The sequence below is a fragment of the Bos grunniens genome, chromosome 2 (genome assembly GCF_055505025.1).
Source record: "Bos grunniens cultivar Pamir isolate PY7600 chromosome 2, Bosgru_T2T1.0, whole genome shotgun sequence".
NCBI lineage: Eukaryota > Metazoa > Chordata > Mammalia > Artiodactyla > Bovidae > Bos > Bos grunniens.
The window spans coordinates 21335356-21353025 of NC_141166.1; the positions used below are offsets into that span (position 1 = coordinate 21335356).

General features: G+C 41.1%; 1 protein-coding gene across 5 annotated transcripts in view; it reads right to left on the bottom strand.

Annotated features, from left to right (window-relative positions):
- The window catches only part of COL4A3 (collagen type IV alpha 3 chain), a 162174-nt gene that overhangs the window by 10651 nt on the left and 133853 nt on the right, over positions 1–17670 (bottom strand). For all 5 annotated transcript variants that reach the window (XR_015141280.1, XM_086337857.1, XM_086337866.1 and 2 more), the window contains 10 exons: positions 14453–14551; positions 13638–13727; positions 13166–13305; positions 11213–11339; positions 9873–9953; positions 9168–9266; positions 7651–7698; positions 5887–6072; positions 5090–5220; positions 1706–1778 (listed from right to left, as the gene is read on the bottom strand). Coding sequence is in view for 4 of the 5 variants with exons in the window: in XM_086337857.1 (XP_086193983.1) it covers positions 1706–1778; positions 5090–5220; positions 5887–6072; positions 7651–7698; positions 9168–9266; positions 9873–9953; positions 11213–11339; positions 13166–13305; positions 13638–13727; positions 14453–14551 (1074 nt within the window). In the remaining variant the exon portion in view is untranslated. The remainder of the gene's footprint in view (positions 1–1705; positions 1779–5089; positions 5221–5886; positions 6073–7650; positions 7699–9167; positions 9267–9872; positions 9954–11212; positions 11340–13165; positions 13306–13637; positions 13728–14452; positions 14552–17670) is intronic.

The following is a 17670-nucleotide window of genomic DNA, read 5'->3' on the forward strand; positions in this document are numbered from 1 at the left end:
TTGAGGATATGTTAATATTTGCTTATATCTACCAGAAGATGCCTAATCTTTTGGGGAATAAACATTTCCAAATAAAGAAGTTCAAACTCATTAGTGGTGCCAGATGATGGACAGTCTTATTCTGATATCTAAGAGAATAACTGAATGTGTTTCATAGAATATATTTCAAAAGAACTGGTTAATACTTCTTATTTTATGAATCTTCCTTGGCTTCACAGGCTGCACCGCTGGTAAAGAACCCAGCTGCCAAAGCAGGAGACATGAGGCACGGGTTCAATTCCTGGGTCGGGAGGAAATTCCTCCCTGGAGGAGGAAATGGCAACTCAGTCCAGTATTCTTACTTGGAGAATCCCACGGACAGAAGAGCTTGGCGGGCTACAGTCCATGGGGTCGCAAAGAGTCAGACATGACTGAAGCAACCTAGCATGCACACACACATGCCCTCAATATACATCTAAATATTTCACCAGAATATTTCTTTCTTTGGTATTCAGCATTTCTGTAATTTTTCAAGTCTTAGCTGTTCCTGTTCTGAGACTTGGAAGAGTGACAAATGGTCCCCATCTTCCCCAGGCCAGTGTCACCCACCCAGGAGCTAGTGAGGTTTCTCAGAATCTCTTGCTTTGGTTTCTCCTTAGTTATTTGCTCTTTGAAGAGCCAGTGATTGAAAAACTGAAAAGGCTATCTTTGACCTCCACCTTATCCTCCCTCGGAACTGGAAAAGTGTCTTTCATGGAAATGTGGTTTTGTTCACTTCGGTTAATACTAATTTAGCATCTATTTATACTATGATCCGGAGAAGGCAATGGCACCCCACTCCAGTACTCTTGCCTGGAAAATCCCATGGACGGAGGAGCCTGGTAGGCTGCAGTCCATGGGGTCGCTAAGAGTCAGACATGACTGAGCGACTTCACTTTCACTTTTCACTTTCATGCATTGGAGAAGGAAATGGCAACCCACTCCAGTGTTCTTGCCTGGAGAATCCCTGGACGGGGGAGCCTGGTGGGCTGCCATCTCTGGGGTTGCACAGAGTCGGACACGACTGAAGTGACTTAGCTATACTATGATCATCAATTCCCTGCACACACAAAACAGTCCCAGTGCATTCAACCTGCTAAGATAACACATCCAATATTCAAAATGTCATTTGAGGTCATAGTACCATTATGGGGGATTTTCTGAAAACCTGAAGTTTAAATTTTATGTGTATGAATGTTTTAAACTTAAAACTCCAAATTATGTTTTCTCTCATTAAAAAACATAATACATGTGCCCCATAAAAAACCAAATGCTTAAATCTGCATATAAAAATTTACTTACCCTCCCACATGATCAGTTTGTGAATATTCTTTTAGATTTTCTGCTTTTTACAATTATCACAGAGGCACAAAGTAAAATAAATCATTCAAAGCAACACTGCTGCTATTGATGTAGTTCCCCATTCTCTAGCCCAACACACATCAGTACACTCAAAGGTCACCACAGTTTTAAGCTTTTCTAGAGTTTCCATCCTTAAGATATGGTTCAATTTTTAAGGCCTTTGGGCTTGGGTGCTGGAGTAGTCTTCCTGCTTCATTCTCCTTCATTCATTCTGTTTGCATCCAGCCTGTTCTGACACTGTGGGTTCAGTAAACATCTGTGTGTCCTAAAATGTGACTCATGGTCATTGTCTTTGAATCCACAGAGGACTGAACAAAAACGGTACCTTTCATGCCTGGAAATCCATAGAATCCAGGATCACCTCTGGCCCCTGGCTGACCGGGGACACCTGGTGCTCCCTGTATTTCAAATAAGAAGTAGAACCAAAGACACATTTTTAAAATCACAATATTAATTATAGTTTTTTAAAGCATATAAGATATTTTATCATATTGGATCAGAATAATCTAAAGTTGACAGACATCATTTTTACTTTCCAATCCACTATATCACCTCCTGTAACTTCTGTGCCACCTAGACCCCACCGTAGGGCTATGATTTTTCAATAAAAAAGAAGTTAAAACTACATTTGAACACAAGAGTGAGCATAACTTCTGATGTGAATGTATGTTAGTGTATCAGATACAGTTGGATATTCTGTATTCCAAAGTGAACTGCCCAGTATTCGGAGATCTTTCCGGAAGAACAGGTACCAGATTGCCAGAATGAAAATTATAATTTGTATTTGTAATTCTTGCAAAGACAACAGAGATGCTATTGCACTGTAACAACCACCATCATTCTAACTAAGCCCTCAGAGTTACAACTTATTCTGGTCGGAATGATAGAAGTACAGGTTCCGGGGATGGGAGTAGGAAGGGGGTGTCAGTGGAGTTTTGACACCACTCTTGGCAAGGATGCAATGATCTGACTGGGCCGAGATGCTCCCATCCTATGAGGCTCACACTAATTGCCCTGGTGGCCATGAAATGCTCAAGCAGGGCCATAGGAGGAGAGGGGAGGGAACAGGGCTTCCAGAAAGAGCTGTTTGTCAGGATGTTTGCCACCCCTAGTCTTATACTGTCCGTATGAACTGAGACAGAATGCTATTACTTGAAAACAATGAATGGAAGGTCCTGAAAATGCCAACAATAACAAAACTGGTCATTGAGCTAGCTGTCTTTGGAGCCTGAAGACCAAAGAAGGAACAGTCCTATTTCTTAGCTAAGGTGGTATGAGGTTAAAAAAGGAAGGAGAGAAAACAGGAGCATGTGATCAAGGATTCTCAGGCTTCTGAAGTCTGGCCTGTTCTCCAGAGGTAAAGGTAACCAGGGAGAAAGGTCTGGTTCCAGGCCCTGCCCTCGGGTGGGAAGGAAGCTGTTTCCTGCAAGGAGAGAGTTGTTAAGGGCCAGGAGTCAGTTTTCATTGAAAAAGACCCTGATGCTGGGAAAAATTGAGGGCAGGAGGAGAAGGGGATGACAGAGGACGAGATGACTCGATGGCCTAACTGACTTGGGGCATGAGTTTGAGCAAACTCTGGGAAATAGTGAAGGTCAGGGAAGCCTGGCATGCTGCAGTTCATGGGGTCACAAAGAGTTGGACACGACTTAGCGACTGAACAACAATAAGAACTATCTTTCAGGTGCAGATACAGAAGCCTACACTATAGAAGATTTAAGAGAGACTGCATTTCCAAACTAGACTTTCCACATTCCAGTGTTCTTGGAAGAATTTCAATGTGATTATAAGATCAGTGTTTTCCACTTTTAAAAAATCAGGAAGAACAGGAGAAATACCTAATGCTGGAGATAGGTAAGTATCTCATTTAAAAAAAGAGTTGTTAAAAAGTAGATTCAGGAGACCATATACCAAGAGAGCTTAACATGTTTCCTGACAATAAACCAGGTCAAAGAACCTCATAATCCATCAAAAGATAACACAGACTCTCTATGACATAACTCTGATTTCCTCGTTAGTTTCTAAGAATTTTAGGTAAACAGAGAAATCTTTTCAAATATGCTGCTGAGAGAAAGCTAGGGAAGGTGCTATGGTGTTGAGTGAGATGCTATGATTGAGCAATCTTAATAGGTTGGGAGCATGAGCCTAAAGGAACAAGATGATATCTAAGAAAGGTAAATGTGAAAGTTCTGCACTTAAGTCACAAAGACACAAATGGACAAGTAATGGAGGAAACTCCGTAGCCGTTCACGTGAAAAAGGCACAAGGGCTTTCGTTGACCATAAACTTAATGTGTGATGATAATGTGGTGACTAGGCAGCCCAATAGTCCATGTGGAATTCTGTTTTTATTGTTGTTTAGTGGCTCTCACTCATGTCTGACTGTTTGCAACCCCATGGACTGTAGCCTGCCAGGCTCCTCTGCCCATGCAATTCCCCAGGCAAGTATACTGGAGTGGGTTGCCATTTCCTTCTTTAGGGGATCTTCCTGACTCAGGGATTGAAACCCGCATCTCCTGCACTGGATGGCAGATTTGTTTTACCACTGAGCTACCTGGGAAGCCCCATGTGGACTTGTAGGCTGGATTATAAAACAGAATGTTCAGGATAGTGAGACTCGTCTGTCTCTAGCTACTCTCTGGGGTACTGAATTCATATTCCTGGAAGGTGTTCAGCTCAGGGTCTGCATTCTTAAGGTATTGACAAACTAGGATATATTCAGAATAGAGGCATATTGACAAAAGGTTAAACTGAAATTGGGGGGGGGGGGACATGTACTTATTGGGAGAGAAAATACTCAGAAGGAAATGACAGCTATTCATAAATACTGGAAAGCATGTTGTGGGGAACACTAGACATTTAGGGGATGGCAAAGATGATTCTGAAAGCCTATTAGTAGAGAAAATTTTTGTTGTCATCTAGAATGATTCCAAGCTTCTACATGGAATTGTTCAGAGTCTAAACAAGAGGAGGTCAGGAATGACATAGAGAAGGGCCCCAAATAGACTGAACTTTCACAGGCTTCTTAGAGACCAAATCTGCCCAACTCTTAAGGTCCTTTGATTCTTTGAACCTTCCAGACTCTGTCATTTTTGGGGTTCACTGCACAGAAACATCACAAGTGGGAGACTGGTGTTGCCTCCAGGTACATCTGAGCTGGGCAGTCAACTTAGAAGAATTCAGTTCAGTTCAGTCACTCAGTCACGTCCGACTGCAACCCCATGGACTGCAGCACGCCAGGCCTCCCTGTCCATCACCAACTCCTGGAGTATACTCAAACTCATGTCCATTGAGTCGATGATGCCATCCAACCATCTCATCCTCTGTCGTCCCCTTCTCCTCCCCCCTTCAATCTTTCCCAGCATCAGGGTCTTTTCCAGTGAGTCAGTTCTTTGCATCAGATGGCCAAAGGACTGGAGCTTCAGCTTCAGCATCAGTCCTTCCAATGAATATGCAGGACTGATTTCGTTTATGATGGACTGGTTGGATCTCCTTGCAGTCCAAGGGACTCTCAAGAGTCTTCTGCAACACCACAGTTCAAAAGCATCAATTCTTCAGCACTCAGCTTTCTTTCTAGTCCAACTCTTGCATCCACATATGACTACTGGAAAAACCATAGCTTTGACCAGACAGACCTTTGTTGGCAAAGTAATATCTCTGCTTTTTAATATGCTGTCTAGGTTGGTCAGACATCAAAATAATTTCCCACTTACCGGATGACCTGGTGACCCCATGTCTCCTACAGCTCCAGGTGGACCTCTTTGGCCAGGCTCTCCCATCAACCCCTTGTCTCCTTTTATGCCTTCTACAGGACTCCCTGGAGGTCCAGGAGGACCAGGCATGCCTGAATTCACAAAAAGCCTGTCAGTATTACCACTCAGGGAGCTTTGCAGGTTCTGTTACTGCCCTTTTGAGTGAAGAGCAAACCCTGCACCTTAGCGTTACCTGGCACAAGGCATGAGGCAGGAACTCTTCTCCTTGATGACGGTTTGTTAGAGCAGAATCAGTGCCTGACCCAGTACCTTACATACAGTAGGGGCTCAGTCAGTACTGGTGAATGGATGCCTCTCTCTTTCCCAGGCTCATGAACTTGATATTTACTAATTTTTCTTTCTTTTTTTTTAATATATATTTTTTGATGTGGACCATTTTTTAAGTCTTTATGGAATTTGTTACAATACTGCTTCTGTTTTATGTTTTGTTTTTTTGGGCCACCGGCATGTGGGATCTCAGTTTCCCAACCAGGGATGAAACCTGCACCCCCCTGCATTGGAAGGCAAAGTCCTAACCACTGCACCACCAGGGAAGTGCCAGTATTTACTAATTTTTCAAACAGGTCCCTCTGCTCCACACCAACAGCCTTATGCACCCCACGTGAGGACAGGTGGGCATGGGAAAACAGAGAAGACCAGAAGGAAAAAGAAGCAAGATGTTCACATGAGTGGGTGGAAAGCTTCTGCTGTCAAATGTTATTTTCATTCTTTATCATATTTAAAAGTAGATACTTTACCTGGGTTTCCTCTGGAGCCAGGTGGACCTCGATCTCCTTTCTGGCCAGGGATGGTTACACCAGGAAAGCCTGGTGCCCCTTGAGGTCCTGTCACGCCAATGGGCCCTGGAGGCCCAGGATCTCCCACTGGCCCTTTCCTGCCAGGGAGGCCAGGCAAGCCTGGCGCTCCCCTGTCTCCTTTGGTTCCTGCAAAGAAAAAAGTCTGGTAAGTTTCTGTAATGCCCCTGTATTTGATGTTATAGTTTGTGGCTATCCCTAATAACAGAGACACTTTGCTTAAAGGTATTAAGATTATATATATATATATATATATTTTAAAGAGGCCAACAAGAGAGATGTAAGTCTATGAAGACAGAGTCCAGACTAGACTCAGTTCTGCCTCCAGCTATCTGTTGCTCCTGGTAAAGTCATTTCACTGTTTTCTTATTTTAAAAATAGAGGTAATATCTGACTTAACTCAGTTCTTTAAATATCAAGTGAGAGAACATGCAGATGAAAAGCATGGTATAAGCCCTAAAGTGTTCTGTCTGTTATTATCTGGTGAATTTTAATTACAATGACTTTATTTAATCACTGATGATGCAACAGAGCATTAAAAAGCTAAACTTCAGGGTCAGTTTGTGCATTTCAAGTGTTGCCCAGCCAAACCCTGACAAATGAACGACAAAGCTGCTGTCCCTGTTCTGTCCTCTGATTACTTCTCCCCCATAAGATAAACACTAGTCTGGGAGAAATGTGAGATTTGGATTTACCAAAGAAGACTCCCCCAGAAGGTCACAACTTAATACTAATATTTTTAATCTCAGAAAACCTTCAAGAAATTGTGCTTTGACATTCATGAATGGAAAATGTTTTATGAATTGAAAATAATCTCCTCCTCCTCTCTCCCATCTTTGTTTTACTCTAGAAATATTCTAGGAATAAAATCTATAACATCATATGGAAAAAACCTGAATGAAATTCTTGGCCAATCCAATAGTAAATGGCATGACAATAGGAAAAGATGGGAGGAAGAAAGAAAAGTGAGGATGAGGCTGGTGGCAGAGGTAAGGGCTTGGAGAGTTATATATCATGCAGAGAATGCTTAAAGTGATGATGAAAATAAAACAGAATATCGAACACTTTGTTTACCATGTTCTTTTTTCTGCCTGTAATTTATACTTAAAAAAAAAAAAGAATTTAGATGATTTCAGCTCTCTGCAAGCTCTGAAATGCTTGAAGGGTCTGGCAACAGTCTGAGGCAAACAAAAACGTGTATGTTCTTAATGACATGTTCAGTAAATTGCCATGTCTGAGATCCTGAGAGAGTTATGGGAAAGCCCTGAAGAAACAGTAGCCTGAGCCACACACTGGCTCCAGGGGTTGGAATCAGACCAATGAAGAGAACAAGGTGGCAAAAGATTAGTGTTACTACTGCAGCTCAGAATAGCACGGAGAGGAAACTCCTTGAGAAGCAATCAGTTCCTCCTCCATCTTTTTAGGAGGTGATCCATTTAAATCATGCTGATAGCAAGAAAGGAAATACAGAAGTCTTTTTACTTCCATAGATGGAAATTTGAAAGTTGGATTACTGTGTCTAGTTTGTTCATTTTGTTGTGATGGTAAATAATGGAACGTTTTTACTTGAACACTAGGAATATAAATGTTCTGTGTTACCACTGGGACTTCTTTAATTCAGAATGCTAAGTGTATCTGTCAGGGCTATTAATCAGATTCTGTCCTTGAAAATGTATATCACCAGGTTTGGGAGGAAGAACCACTCACCTTGAGGACCAGGTTTCCCTCTTGGACCTGGAGGTGCTCCCAGCAAGCCTGAAAGAGAAAATGTTGGTATTTCAATCTGTTATATATACAGTTAATTTATATCATATAATATATATTATGGAGAAGGGAAATGGCAACCCACTCCAGTATTCTTGCCTGGAGAATCCCATGGACAGAGAAGCCTGGTAAGCTACAGTCCATGGGACTGCAAAGAGTTGAGAGGGTAACAGGAAGGCTAGGGGTCTGCAAACAGAGGAAATAGGCTGCAAGTGTCAGATGTTTTTTTATCTCTTAAGGAGGAAACAAACTACAAGCATCAGATTTTTTTCCCTTCTCTATACAAATTTAAAAGGAGGTTTCTCTTAAAAATCTGTGTTGCCATGATGACAGCTGGTTCCACCTGAACTTAACTTTTCTCAAATCATGAGCTAACCAATGCATTTTTCTTATGGAAATGTTTCTCTTAAACTATGTTAATGAATTTACCCTAAATTCTGTCTGTCTTCAAGTCAGTTCCACTTCAGATTCAGAACCAATAAGGGCTCAACAAACCAGTATGTTTTACTCACATGTTGTTCTCCTAATCTATGTTAATGAAACTATATATTTACCTGGAAACCTGCCTTCCTTCAAGATTCATGTCAATCGTTTTATGGCCCAGGATGACTCACCTTGTGCCAATGTTATCTCAAAATGCATGTTGTGGGTGAGGGGCCTGGTGCCTGTTTCTGAGTTTGGAGACATTCCCTTTCTCTAATTAGCAGCCTGCTGGTAGCTATATAACATCCAGCTAAAGACTAGCAGGGGGGCACTCTTTCTGCCCCCTTCTGATGTCTATGTCAGAGGCTTTCTCTATTTCTTTTACACTTTAATAAAACTTTATCACACAAAAGCTCTGAGCAATCAAGCCTCGTCACTGGCTGTGGCTTGAATTCCTCTCCTCCTGAGGCCAAGAATCCCAGTGTCTTTCACAGCTCAGCAGCAACCTTTCAGAGTTAAACATGACTGAGTGACTAACACACACAATATATATTCATCTTCATGCATATATATATATATATATATATATATTTATTTATTTATTTATATATGGCTTCCCAGGTGCCACAGTGGTAAAGAATCTGCCTGCCAATGCAGGAGCTACAAGAGATGTGAGTTTGATCCTTGGGTTGGGAAGATCCCCTGGAGTAGAAAGTGGAAACCCATTTCAGTATTCTCACCTGAAAAATCCCATGGACAGAGGAGCATGGTGGACTACAGTCCATGGGGTTGCAGAGTTGGATATGACTGAGCGACTGACGCACACACATATATATTCCCTAGTGTGAAACTGACCTATATATAAAATTTATTCTACTTGGTCAACTTCACTTTGGTAACAGAATTATTGCAACCCAGAACAACTTAAAGGTCATCAGTTCTGTCAGGGAAGAATTTATAGAATGGTGAAGAATTACAGTGTCACTAATCATTCTATGAAAAGTAAAACTAGTATATCCATGATGAGCAAGCTGTACCTGTTTCTCCTTTTTCTCCGGCTGGACCAGGAATTCCATCAAGTCCTTGATTACCTCTCTCACCCACTGGTCCAGGATTTCCTGGCAATCCTGGAGGACCTGGAAAAAAAAGCCATTCAAAGAGAGGACTTACTTCCTATCAATGGCCTGATATGAACCCCAGATGTGTGGAATTCTGTAAAAAGTGTTCAGTTTTCAGAACTGTAGTGACATGAAGCTAAATTCACAGTGAAAGCCATGGACTGGTTAGTGCTATCATGAGGATTTTCACTTTGCATAGGTTGGCTGATCTTTGAATTGGGAGAGAGAGCAAGCTAAGTCGCTTCAGTCATGTCTGACTTAGCAAACCTATTGCCTGTAGCCCACCAAGCTCCTCTGATGGGGATTCTCCAGGCAAGAATACTGGAGTGAACTGCTATGCCCACCTCCAGGGGATCTTCCGGACTCAGGGGTTGAACCCATGTCTCTTATGTCTCTGGCATTGGCAGGCAGGTCCTTTACCACGAGCACCACTTGGGAAGCCCGATCTTTGAATTATACCTAACCTCGCTCTTCCACATTGTTGTCTGGAAACGGGGTAACTGGAAGCTACCTTCCAAGGAGCAGTTGTGGGTCAGAGATACAGGTAGGTAGAAAGAGATTCCAGCCACGTGGAAAACATGCTTCCCTCACAAAAGGGAACTAGACAAAATACAAAAATGGAACCTGGAGGGCCTTTTGTTCCCGGAAAGCCAGGGAAGCCTTTAATTCCTTTGGACCCCAAATCACCACCAGGACCAGATTGCCCTGTAAATGAAGAGAGAGGGAAAGGAAAACAGAAAACCACAAGATGAATGAGTCCAACAATGGCTAAATGCTAGTTAAGTCAATTGTGCTCAAGCTGGTCTTCAGGGGTCGCTCTTGCTACCAGTCACAGTGGGTTTTGTCTTGGATGTTATTTCCCCAGAGAAGCGCAGCAGAGATGTGCCCACTCATTTTCAAAGGGATGTGTACCCCAGCCAGGTGAACAGCTGAATATCTGATTTATTACTTTAATTGGGATTTAGCAGCAAATCCACTGAGCCTTTCCATGTTTGGAAAAAACAGTTTAAATATTGCCTTTAGAGTAAGACCTAAAGCTGCAAACCAGTGACTGAGTAGTTGTTTTTGATCAAATGATGTGAAAACCCAAATAACAAGCAAATATTAATAAGAAAGCAACCCAATGTTCAAACTGGAAACATGTCAGAAAAAAATAAAAAGTCTCAGATCAACCGTGTTACAGGTTAAATTGTGTTGCCCCCAAATGCCTCTGCCGAAGTCTTCATCACTTACTATTTCAAAATATCACTGCATTTGGAGGTAAGTCTTTATTTATTTTTTGCCCGTGCTGCCCCAGTTGTGGGATATTAGTTCACTGACCAGGGATAGAACTCTGGCCCCCAGTGGAGTCCTAACCACTGGACCACCAGGGAATTCCCAGGCAGGGTCTTTAAAGAAGTAATTAAGTTAAAAAGAGGTCACCAAGGCAGATGGTGACCCTAATCCAACATGAATGATGTCCTTATAAGAAGAGATTGTGACACAGATACACAGAGGAAAGACACTTGGAGAAGGAGGCCACATACAAGCCAAGGACAGAGGCCTCAGAAGAAATCGGCTCTGGGACACCTTGATCTCAGACTCTCAGCCTCCAGAACTGTGAGAAAATGAATTTCTGTTTAAGTCACCCAGTCTGTGTATTTGCTTTGGAAGCCCTAGGAAACTGATACAAATATCCTGAGTACATTGATCTAACATTTCATGTCTTTAGGTTGAATTCATGTGAGGTAGCACTCCCAAAATTTTGTTTATAGGAGGTTTTAAGATTTCAGGTAACCAAAATGGACTGAATGGGCTCCTTGCAATTCATTTGCTGTTTCTTAGTGTCTTTGATTTTAAAGATCAAAGGTGAAAGAAGGCAACTGTAGTACAAAAGCCTAAACAGCTTTCCATTCACTATTCTAGGAAGCGAGGGCCATACACGTGTCAGGCTTCCAGCACTCAGGTTGCAAAGCCAGGCTCACCTGGGTGGCCAGGGGGTCCGGGGCTCCCAGGAAGTCCCTCTGGTCCAGCAGGCCCCGAACGTCCAGGTGCGCCAGGTGGTCCTCTTTCGCCTTTCTTGCCCATGTCACCTGGCAGTCCTGGATCTCCCTTAAATTCAGTCAAACACCTTTAAAATTCTCATATAAGCAGGACATGTGATCAGAATTAAGTATAAACTATGTTAGTTTGCATTTATTGATTTATTTAGCAATTCATGGTAAATGTCTGCTGTGAGCCAGCACCCTGAAAACTTGCTGGAAACAGGACGGCTATGTAATTTGTGGGGTGCAGTACAAAATGAAAATGCACTTCTCTTGTTTTTTAAAAATAAACTTTTTAAAAGCAATTCAAGACAGAAATGGCAGAGCATTAAACCAAGCATGGAGTCCTTATCAGCATGGGACCTCTGTGGCTACACAGAGAGTCCTATGCCCAGGAAGCCAGGAATATGATGGTAATTGCATACAGATATGTGATACATACAATTCCTGCCTTCATGGAACTTTAGAGACCACTGGGAGACAGATGTTAATAACAAATGTATAAGTTCAAATTGTAATGTTTAACTCAGGTGTAAGAAGCAAGCAGAACAAATAGATGCATGTTCATCAAATACTCTGCATGCAGATAAATAAATGCAAAAAACCCAACACTTTCCATAGTTTTCTAGTCATTAAATCTGTACTTCACTTTTATGATAAGCTAGAACATATGGATTTGATAGTGACTTATAAAATCTTGAAGGTAGCTGATTAAAAACTACTCTGTTACTAAGATTTGCCAGCATGATAAAGCCAGCTCATTTTGTGTTCAATGTACAGTTTAAAAAAAATTTCTTCTGTAGTTACCTATGAAAAATTTAAATCTAAATGAAACTGTTAATTAATTGAATGAATTAAGTTAAATACAATTTCTCATTGAGGAAAGAATGGAAAGAATCTCTCCCTGGCTTTCTGAGGATCTAGTTAAAAATAAAAGGCAAAGGAAATTTGTTTGTATTCCATGTAATAAAGGGTTACTTTCTTGGGACTTTGTGGTTTCTAAAAATTTTTCTTTCTTATTGATTTATAGCTGGAGGAAATCTTTAGGAAAGGTGGTATTTTATTGGCTCAAAAGAGAGTCAGGAAGAAAGTCCCCTAAGTAACAATTTTTACATTCTTTGGAATCATATACTCTTGAAAGTCTGATGAAAAATAACAGACTCCTACAAAAGAAAAACAAACAAACAAAAATCCCCATCTCCAAACAGTTTTCATTCAATTTCAGGATCGATGAAATCGATCTGGGTTCAATTTTTCTTTGGCTCCAATAGGCTTCCCCAGTGGTCCATGGAATTACAAGTTAAAACCCCCTGCTTGTGGGAATTACTGTTAGTTATTCTCTATCAGCCTCGCTCTGAATCTTAGTGTAGTTGCTATAGACAGAAAGGTTGGAAGAAGATAAACCTAAAGAACAACTGAGCCCCGCTGAAACCTTTGGTTACTTCGTGATAAAACATACAAGGGAGGACTTCGACAGAGCACAAGCACTGAAAAAACTGTGACGGGATAAATAAATCCTCTGAGTAATGCAATGAAAATAAAGTTCTAAAACAAGAAAAATGTATCAGGATTTTTTGTGTGTTTGCTTTTTAGGATTCCTTATAGTCTGAGCCATCAGGGAAGCCTACCAGGAGGCATACATAAATTGCAGGGCCAGTTATAAGAAATATCTTGGGGGTTGAAACTGGAGAAAATAAACTCAGAAGTTGAAACTGTGTGATAGATATGCTCAGTTATAGAGAGAGAGGGAAAAAAAAAAAAAAGCCCAGACAAATGCCTGAAAATACAGTAATGTTTTCAATTTTCCTTGCCCACAATGAATCCAGACATTTGTTGATATTTAAAAGGACTCATTCCACTACCAAAATGTAAATACTTTAGTGGCCTACATACCTTTGGTCCTGGTGGTCCTGGCCTTGCACTTTCTGAATAACCTGGCTCTCCCTTATCTCCTTGGAGACCATGAATACCCGGGAGGCCTGGACTTCCAGCTAGACCTGGGAACCCCACAGTTCCCTTCATTCCTTTAGTACCTGAAATTAGGAAAGAAATCAGGTAAAATAGGTAAAGGCAGAGATCTTGAAGGATTCTATTTCTGACCTTTGCACAAACCATCTTTCTCCCATGAAGCTGGTTTCTCAGAAGCTCTAAAGCATCAGGTAGCCTCGGTGGATGATTTTCTGCACAGTGTAAATATTTATTTCATTCTCATGTTCTTGCTGCATACACTACCTTTGTCTAAGAGCATATCTAATTGTTTTACACCAACTTTCTACCAAGTGGAAAACCAAAGTGACAACACAGAAAATGTAGAAGCAGGACTCATCATGAGGTTGTAGGCTCACAATAGGACCTTACGCCTTACCTGGCACTCCCATGTTTCCCATGCTTCCTGGGGTGCCACGTGGTCCTGGCTCACCGGGATTCCCAATGCTGCCGGGCTCTCCTCTGGGGCCTTAAGAACAAATAAATAGTCATAGGTTCTGTGTAGTTTCTGGACACAGTAGATGCTCAATGAACACTTGTTGCTTGCACAAATGAGTGAATCCAGAGCAACCAGACCAGCTCTTTAGGTACTTGTTTAGCTGCCTTTATGCCTTCAAACAGGGAAGGGACTGGCAACTCAGAAAATATACAACTAGAGTAAATTATATTTTGGTCAGCAGGCCTGGAGTTCAAACATCAAAATCATCCTAGGACCAAGGCTAGCAGGAAAAAAGGGGCTACTGTGAAAATACAGTAATAGATTTCCAAATGCAGTAAGGAAATTTTATTACCATGCAATAAATTTCATCACTGATGTTGTTGCAGGGAATAGGGGACTACTTTATTTATTTAAAAAATTACTTTACAAATTGAATAACGTGTTTAGAAAGAGGCAAATTTGGAAGCCTCTAAAGCATTTTCTTACTTTCTTCCAGGATATATGATATTGTAATAAATTATAGTGTACAATACATACCACCAATTTCAAAATAACATTTTGAATGCAAAATAGAACTTCATGTAGGTTAATATTTTTAGTTAAGACAGGCTGACCACAATTTTGTTAAATTATAAGAAGTAAATTCCTGTTGGGACAACATCGGGGCAGAATTCATATTCTAAAAACACATTTTTGTTAAATTTAGGCCTAGGAAAACTTAACACCTGTTATTTCTATTAGAGAATCAGTCATACCTGGTGGTCCTGGTGGTCCAGGGAGCCCTGAGAGTCCTTTTATACCTGGGAACCCTGGAATGCCTCTATTTCCTTTCTCACCAGGATTTCCTGCAAGTCCTAATGTTAAAAAAACATGTATTGAATATACAGGTTAGAATTCTATCAGACTTTTCCAATCCTGATCAAAATTTATGAGCTATTATTATAGTACACATAGAATATTTGTTAAGAACATGGGCAGATTTAGGCTTATATTTTATTTAAAAAGAGGGTTAAATGAGATAACACATAAAAAGCATTAGCACAGTTCCTGGCATGAGTTAGGTATAGTTCTCAAAGAACACTAGCAATTATCATAATGTTTACACTTTGAATCAACATTTTAGGAATTAGTGACCTAAACACAGCTCTTCTCTTTTTTCTTTAATTAATGACAGAGGGTCATCTACTACACTATTCTTATTTGGACTACTGCATTCTATGCAGATGACACCACCCTTATGGCAGAAAGTGAAGAGGAACTCAAAAGCCTCTTGATGAAAGTGAAAGTGGAGAGTTAAAAAGTTGGCTTAAAGCTCAACATTCAGAAAACGAAGATCATGGCATCCGGTCCCATCACTTCATGGGAAATAGATGGGGAAACAGTGGGAACAGTGTCAGACTTTATTTTTTGGGGCTCCAAAATCACTGCAGATGGTGACTGCAGCCATGAAATTAAAAGATGCTTACTCCTTGGAAGGAAAGTTATGACCAACCTAGATAGCATATTCAAAAGCAGAGACATTACTTTGCCAACAAAGGTTCGTCTAGTCAAGGCTATGGTTTTTCCTGTGGTCATGTATGGATGTGAGAGTTGGACTGTGAAGAAGGCTGAGCACCGAAGAATGGATGCTTTTAAACTGTGGTGTTGGAGAAGACTCTTGAGAGTCCCTTGGACTGTAAGGAGATCCAACCAGTCCATTCTGAAGGAGATCAGCCCTGGGATTTCTTTGGAAGGAATGATGCTAAAGCTGAAACTCCAGTACTTTGGCCACCTCATGCGAAGAGCTGACTCATTGGAAAAGACTGATGCTGGGAGGGATTGGGGGCAAGAGGAGAAGGGAACGACAGAGGATGAGATGGCTGGATGGCATCACTGACTTGATGGACATGAGTCTGAGTGAACTCCAGGAGTTGGTGATGGACAGGGAGGCCTGGTGTGCTGCGATTCATGGGGTCGCAAAGAGTCGGACACGACTGAGCAACTGATCTGATCTGATCTGATCTGATTCTTAATCCATCTATTACAACTATAATTTATTAAGTAACTGGTTTATGGAAGACATTATTTTCTTTTAATTATCTGATTTAACCTTCAGGCAATCTCAATGAATTCTTGAGCCTTTCCAGACTGGGTGGTGAGATGAGAAAACTGAGACTCCTTAAGAAGTCAATGAACTAATGTAGAGTTACAACATCAGTTAGTGGTAATGCTGGGATCTGAACCCAGTCCCGCAACACCATCCTGCTTTTCCTAAAACACGGTTTTGATCATATTATTCTCCTGCTAAAAGATATTCATTGCCTCTCTTTTGCCTATAGAGTAAACGATGAATTCCCTTCATGGCGCTTAGAGCATTCTACAATCTGTCCATGGCCTCGCTTATGCCTTTCCTCAAGCAGAGTCACTTCCTTTGTCAATTTCCCCGCTTACATATTCATTCATTCACATATAGGATGAGTACTAATTAATAGGTCCTGTTTTGAGTACTGGAGACATAAGTAAATCACATTCCCTTTGTCCTGGTTTTTAGTATTTAATTGGAGAGAGCCAAATAAAAAATCACCACCCAGTGAGATAGTTTCTGTAACAGAGTTGGGCACAATGTGCTACAGGTAAGAATTCTGAGGGGGAATTTTAAAATTTTTATTCGATTTTTATCTTTGGCTGCACCATGAGGCCTGCCGGATCTTAGTTCTCCAACCAGGAAACCAACTTGGACCTCCTGCATTGGGAGCACAGAATCTTAACCACTGCACCACCAGGGAAGTCCCAAGAAGAGGGGATATTTTTAAGCTCAATCTTGAAGACCAAGTGGGAGCCAGCTGGATGGAGAAAGTGTGCAATGGAGCAGGAATTCCTAGACAAGAAAATACATGTGCGAAGGGGTGGTAAGTGGCAAGGGGGTGAGAATTTTTTCTTTTGTAACTTTTGTTTTTTTCCATATATGTCCTTTATCATAACCTAAAATATGTTTTATTTAGTTTATTCATTTGCTTTGTATTTTAAGGGGTGGCAAACGACTGCCTGTGGGCCAAATTCGGCTTAATGTTTTATGGCTGGAGATCCAAGGATGGCTTTCACATTTTTGTGGGTTGTAAACAAACAAACACCAAAGAAGAATATGCAGCTAGGGTCACAGGTGGTCCACAAAGCCTAAGATATTTACTACCTGGTCCTGGATATAAATCATTTCAGAGACATGACTGCCTCTTTCCTCCACTGAGCTGTTAGTTTCCTCGTGACCAGGATATTAGCACTGCTTTGTTTACCTCTCTGTCTTTAGGACACAGTAAAACGCCCCGTCAGTAGGTTCTAAAAATAATTGTTCAGTAGATAAATGTTATGTGGCTGGAGAGGTAGGCGAAGGGCAAGTGGTAGAGAAACTTGGATGCTGGTCTAAGAAAGTTGAATTCTTAAAGCAGGGGGAGACTTGGAAAGATTTTAAGCCAAGAATACTTGAAACCTACTCACAATTTAAATACTCCTTCATGGAGGATTTTTTTAAAATTTTATTTTATTGAAGTATGGTTGACTTACAATGTTGTATTATTTCTGTTGTATAGCAAAGTAATTCAGTAGTATATGTATATATGCTTTTTCATATTATTTTCCAGGATAGTTTATTACAGGATATTGAATATAGTTTCCTGCGCTCATGGAGGCTTCTTTGACTACCCCATTTGAGGTGTTCTCTGCTTTGTTCATCTCCCACAGAGCTCAGTGTCTTGGTACCCAGCCGACAGCAGAGTGAGAAGGCTGAGTATAGACTTTGCTTTTTCCCTTTTTATTTTGTACTGGGGTATAGCTGATTAACAAACAATGCTGTGACGATTTCAGGTGAACAGTGAAGGGAGCCAGTCATACGTACACATGTATCCATTCGCCCTCAGTGAGTATGGACTTTGGAACCACATCAGAGTGAGGTCCATCTCTGCACTTCCTATCAGAATGACACTGAGTAATTTGACCTTTC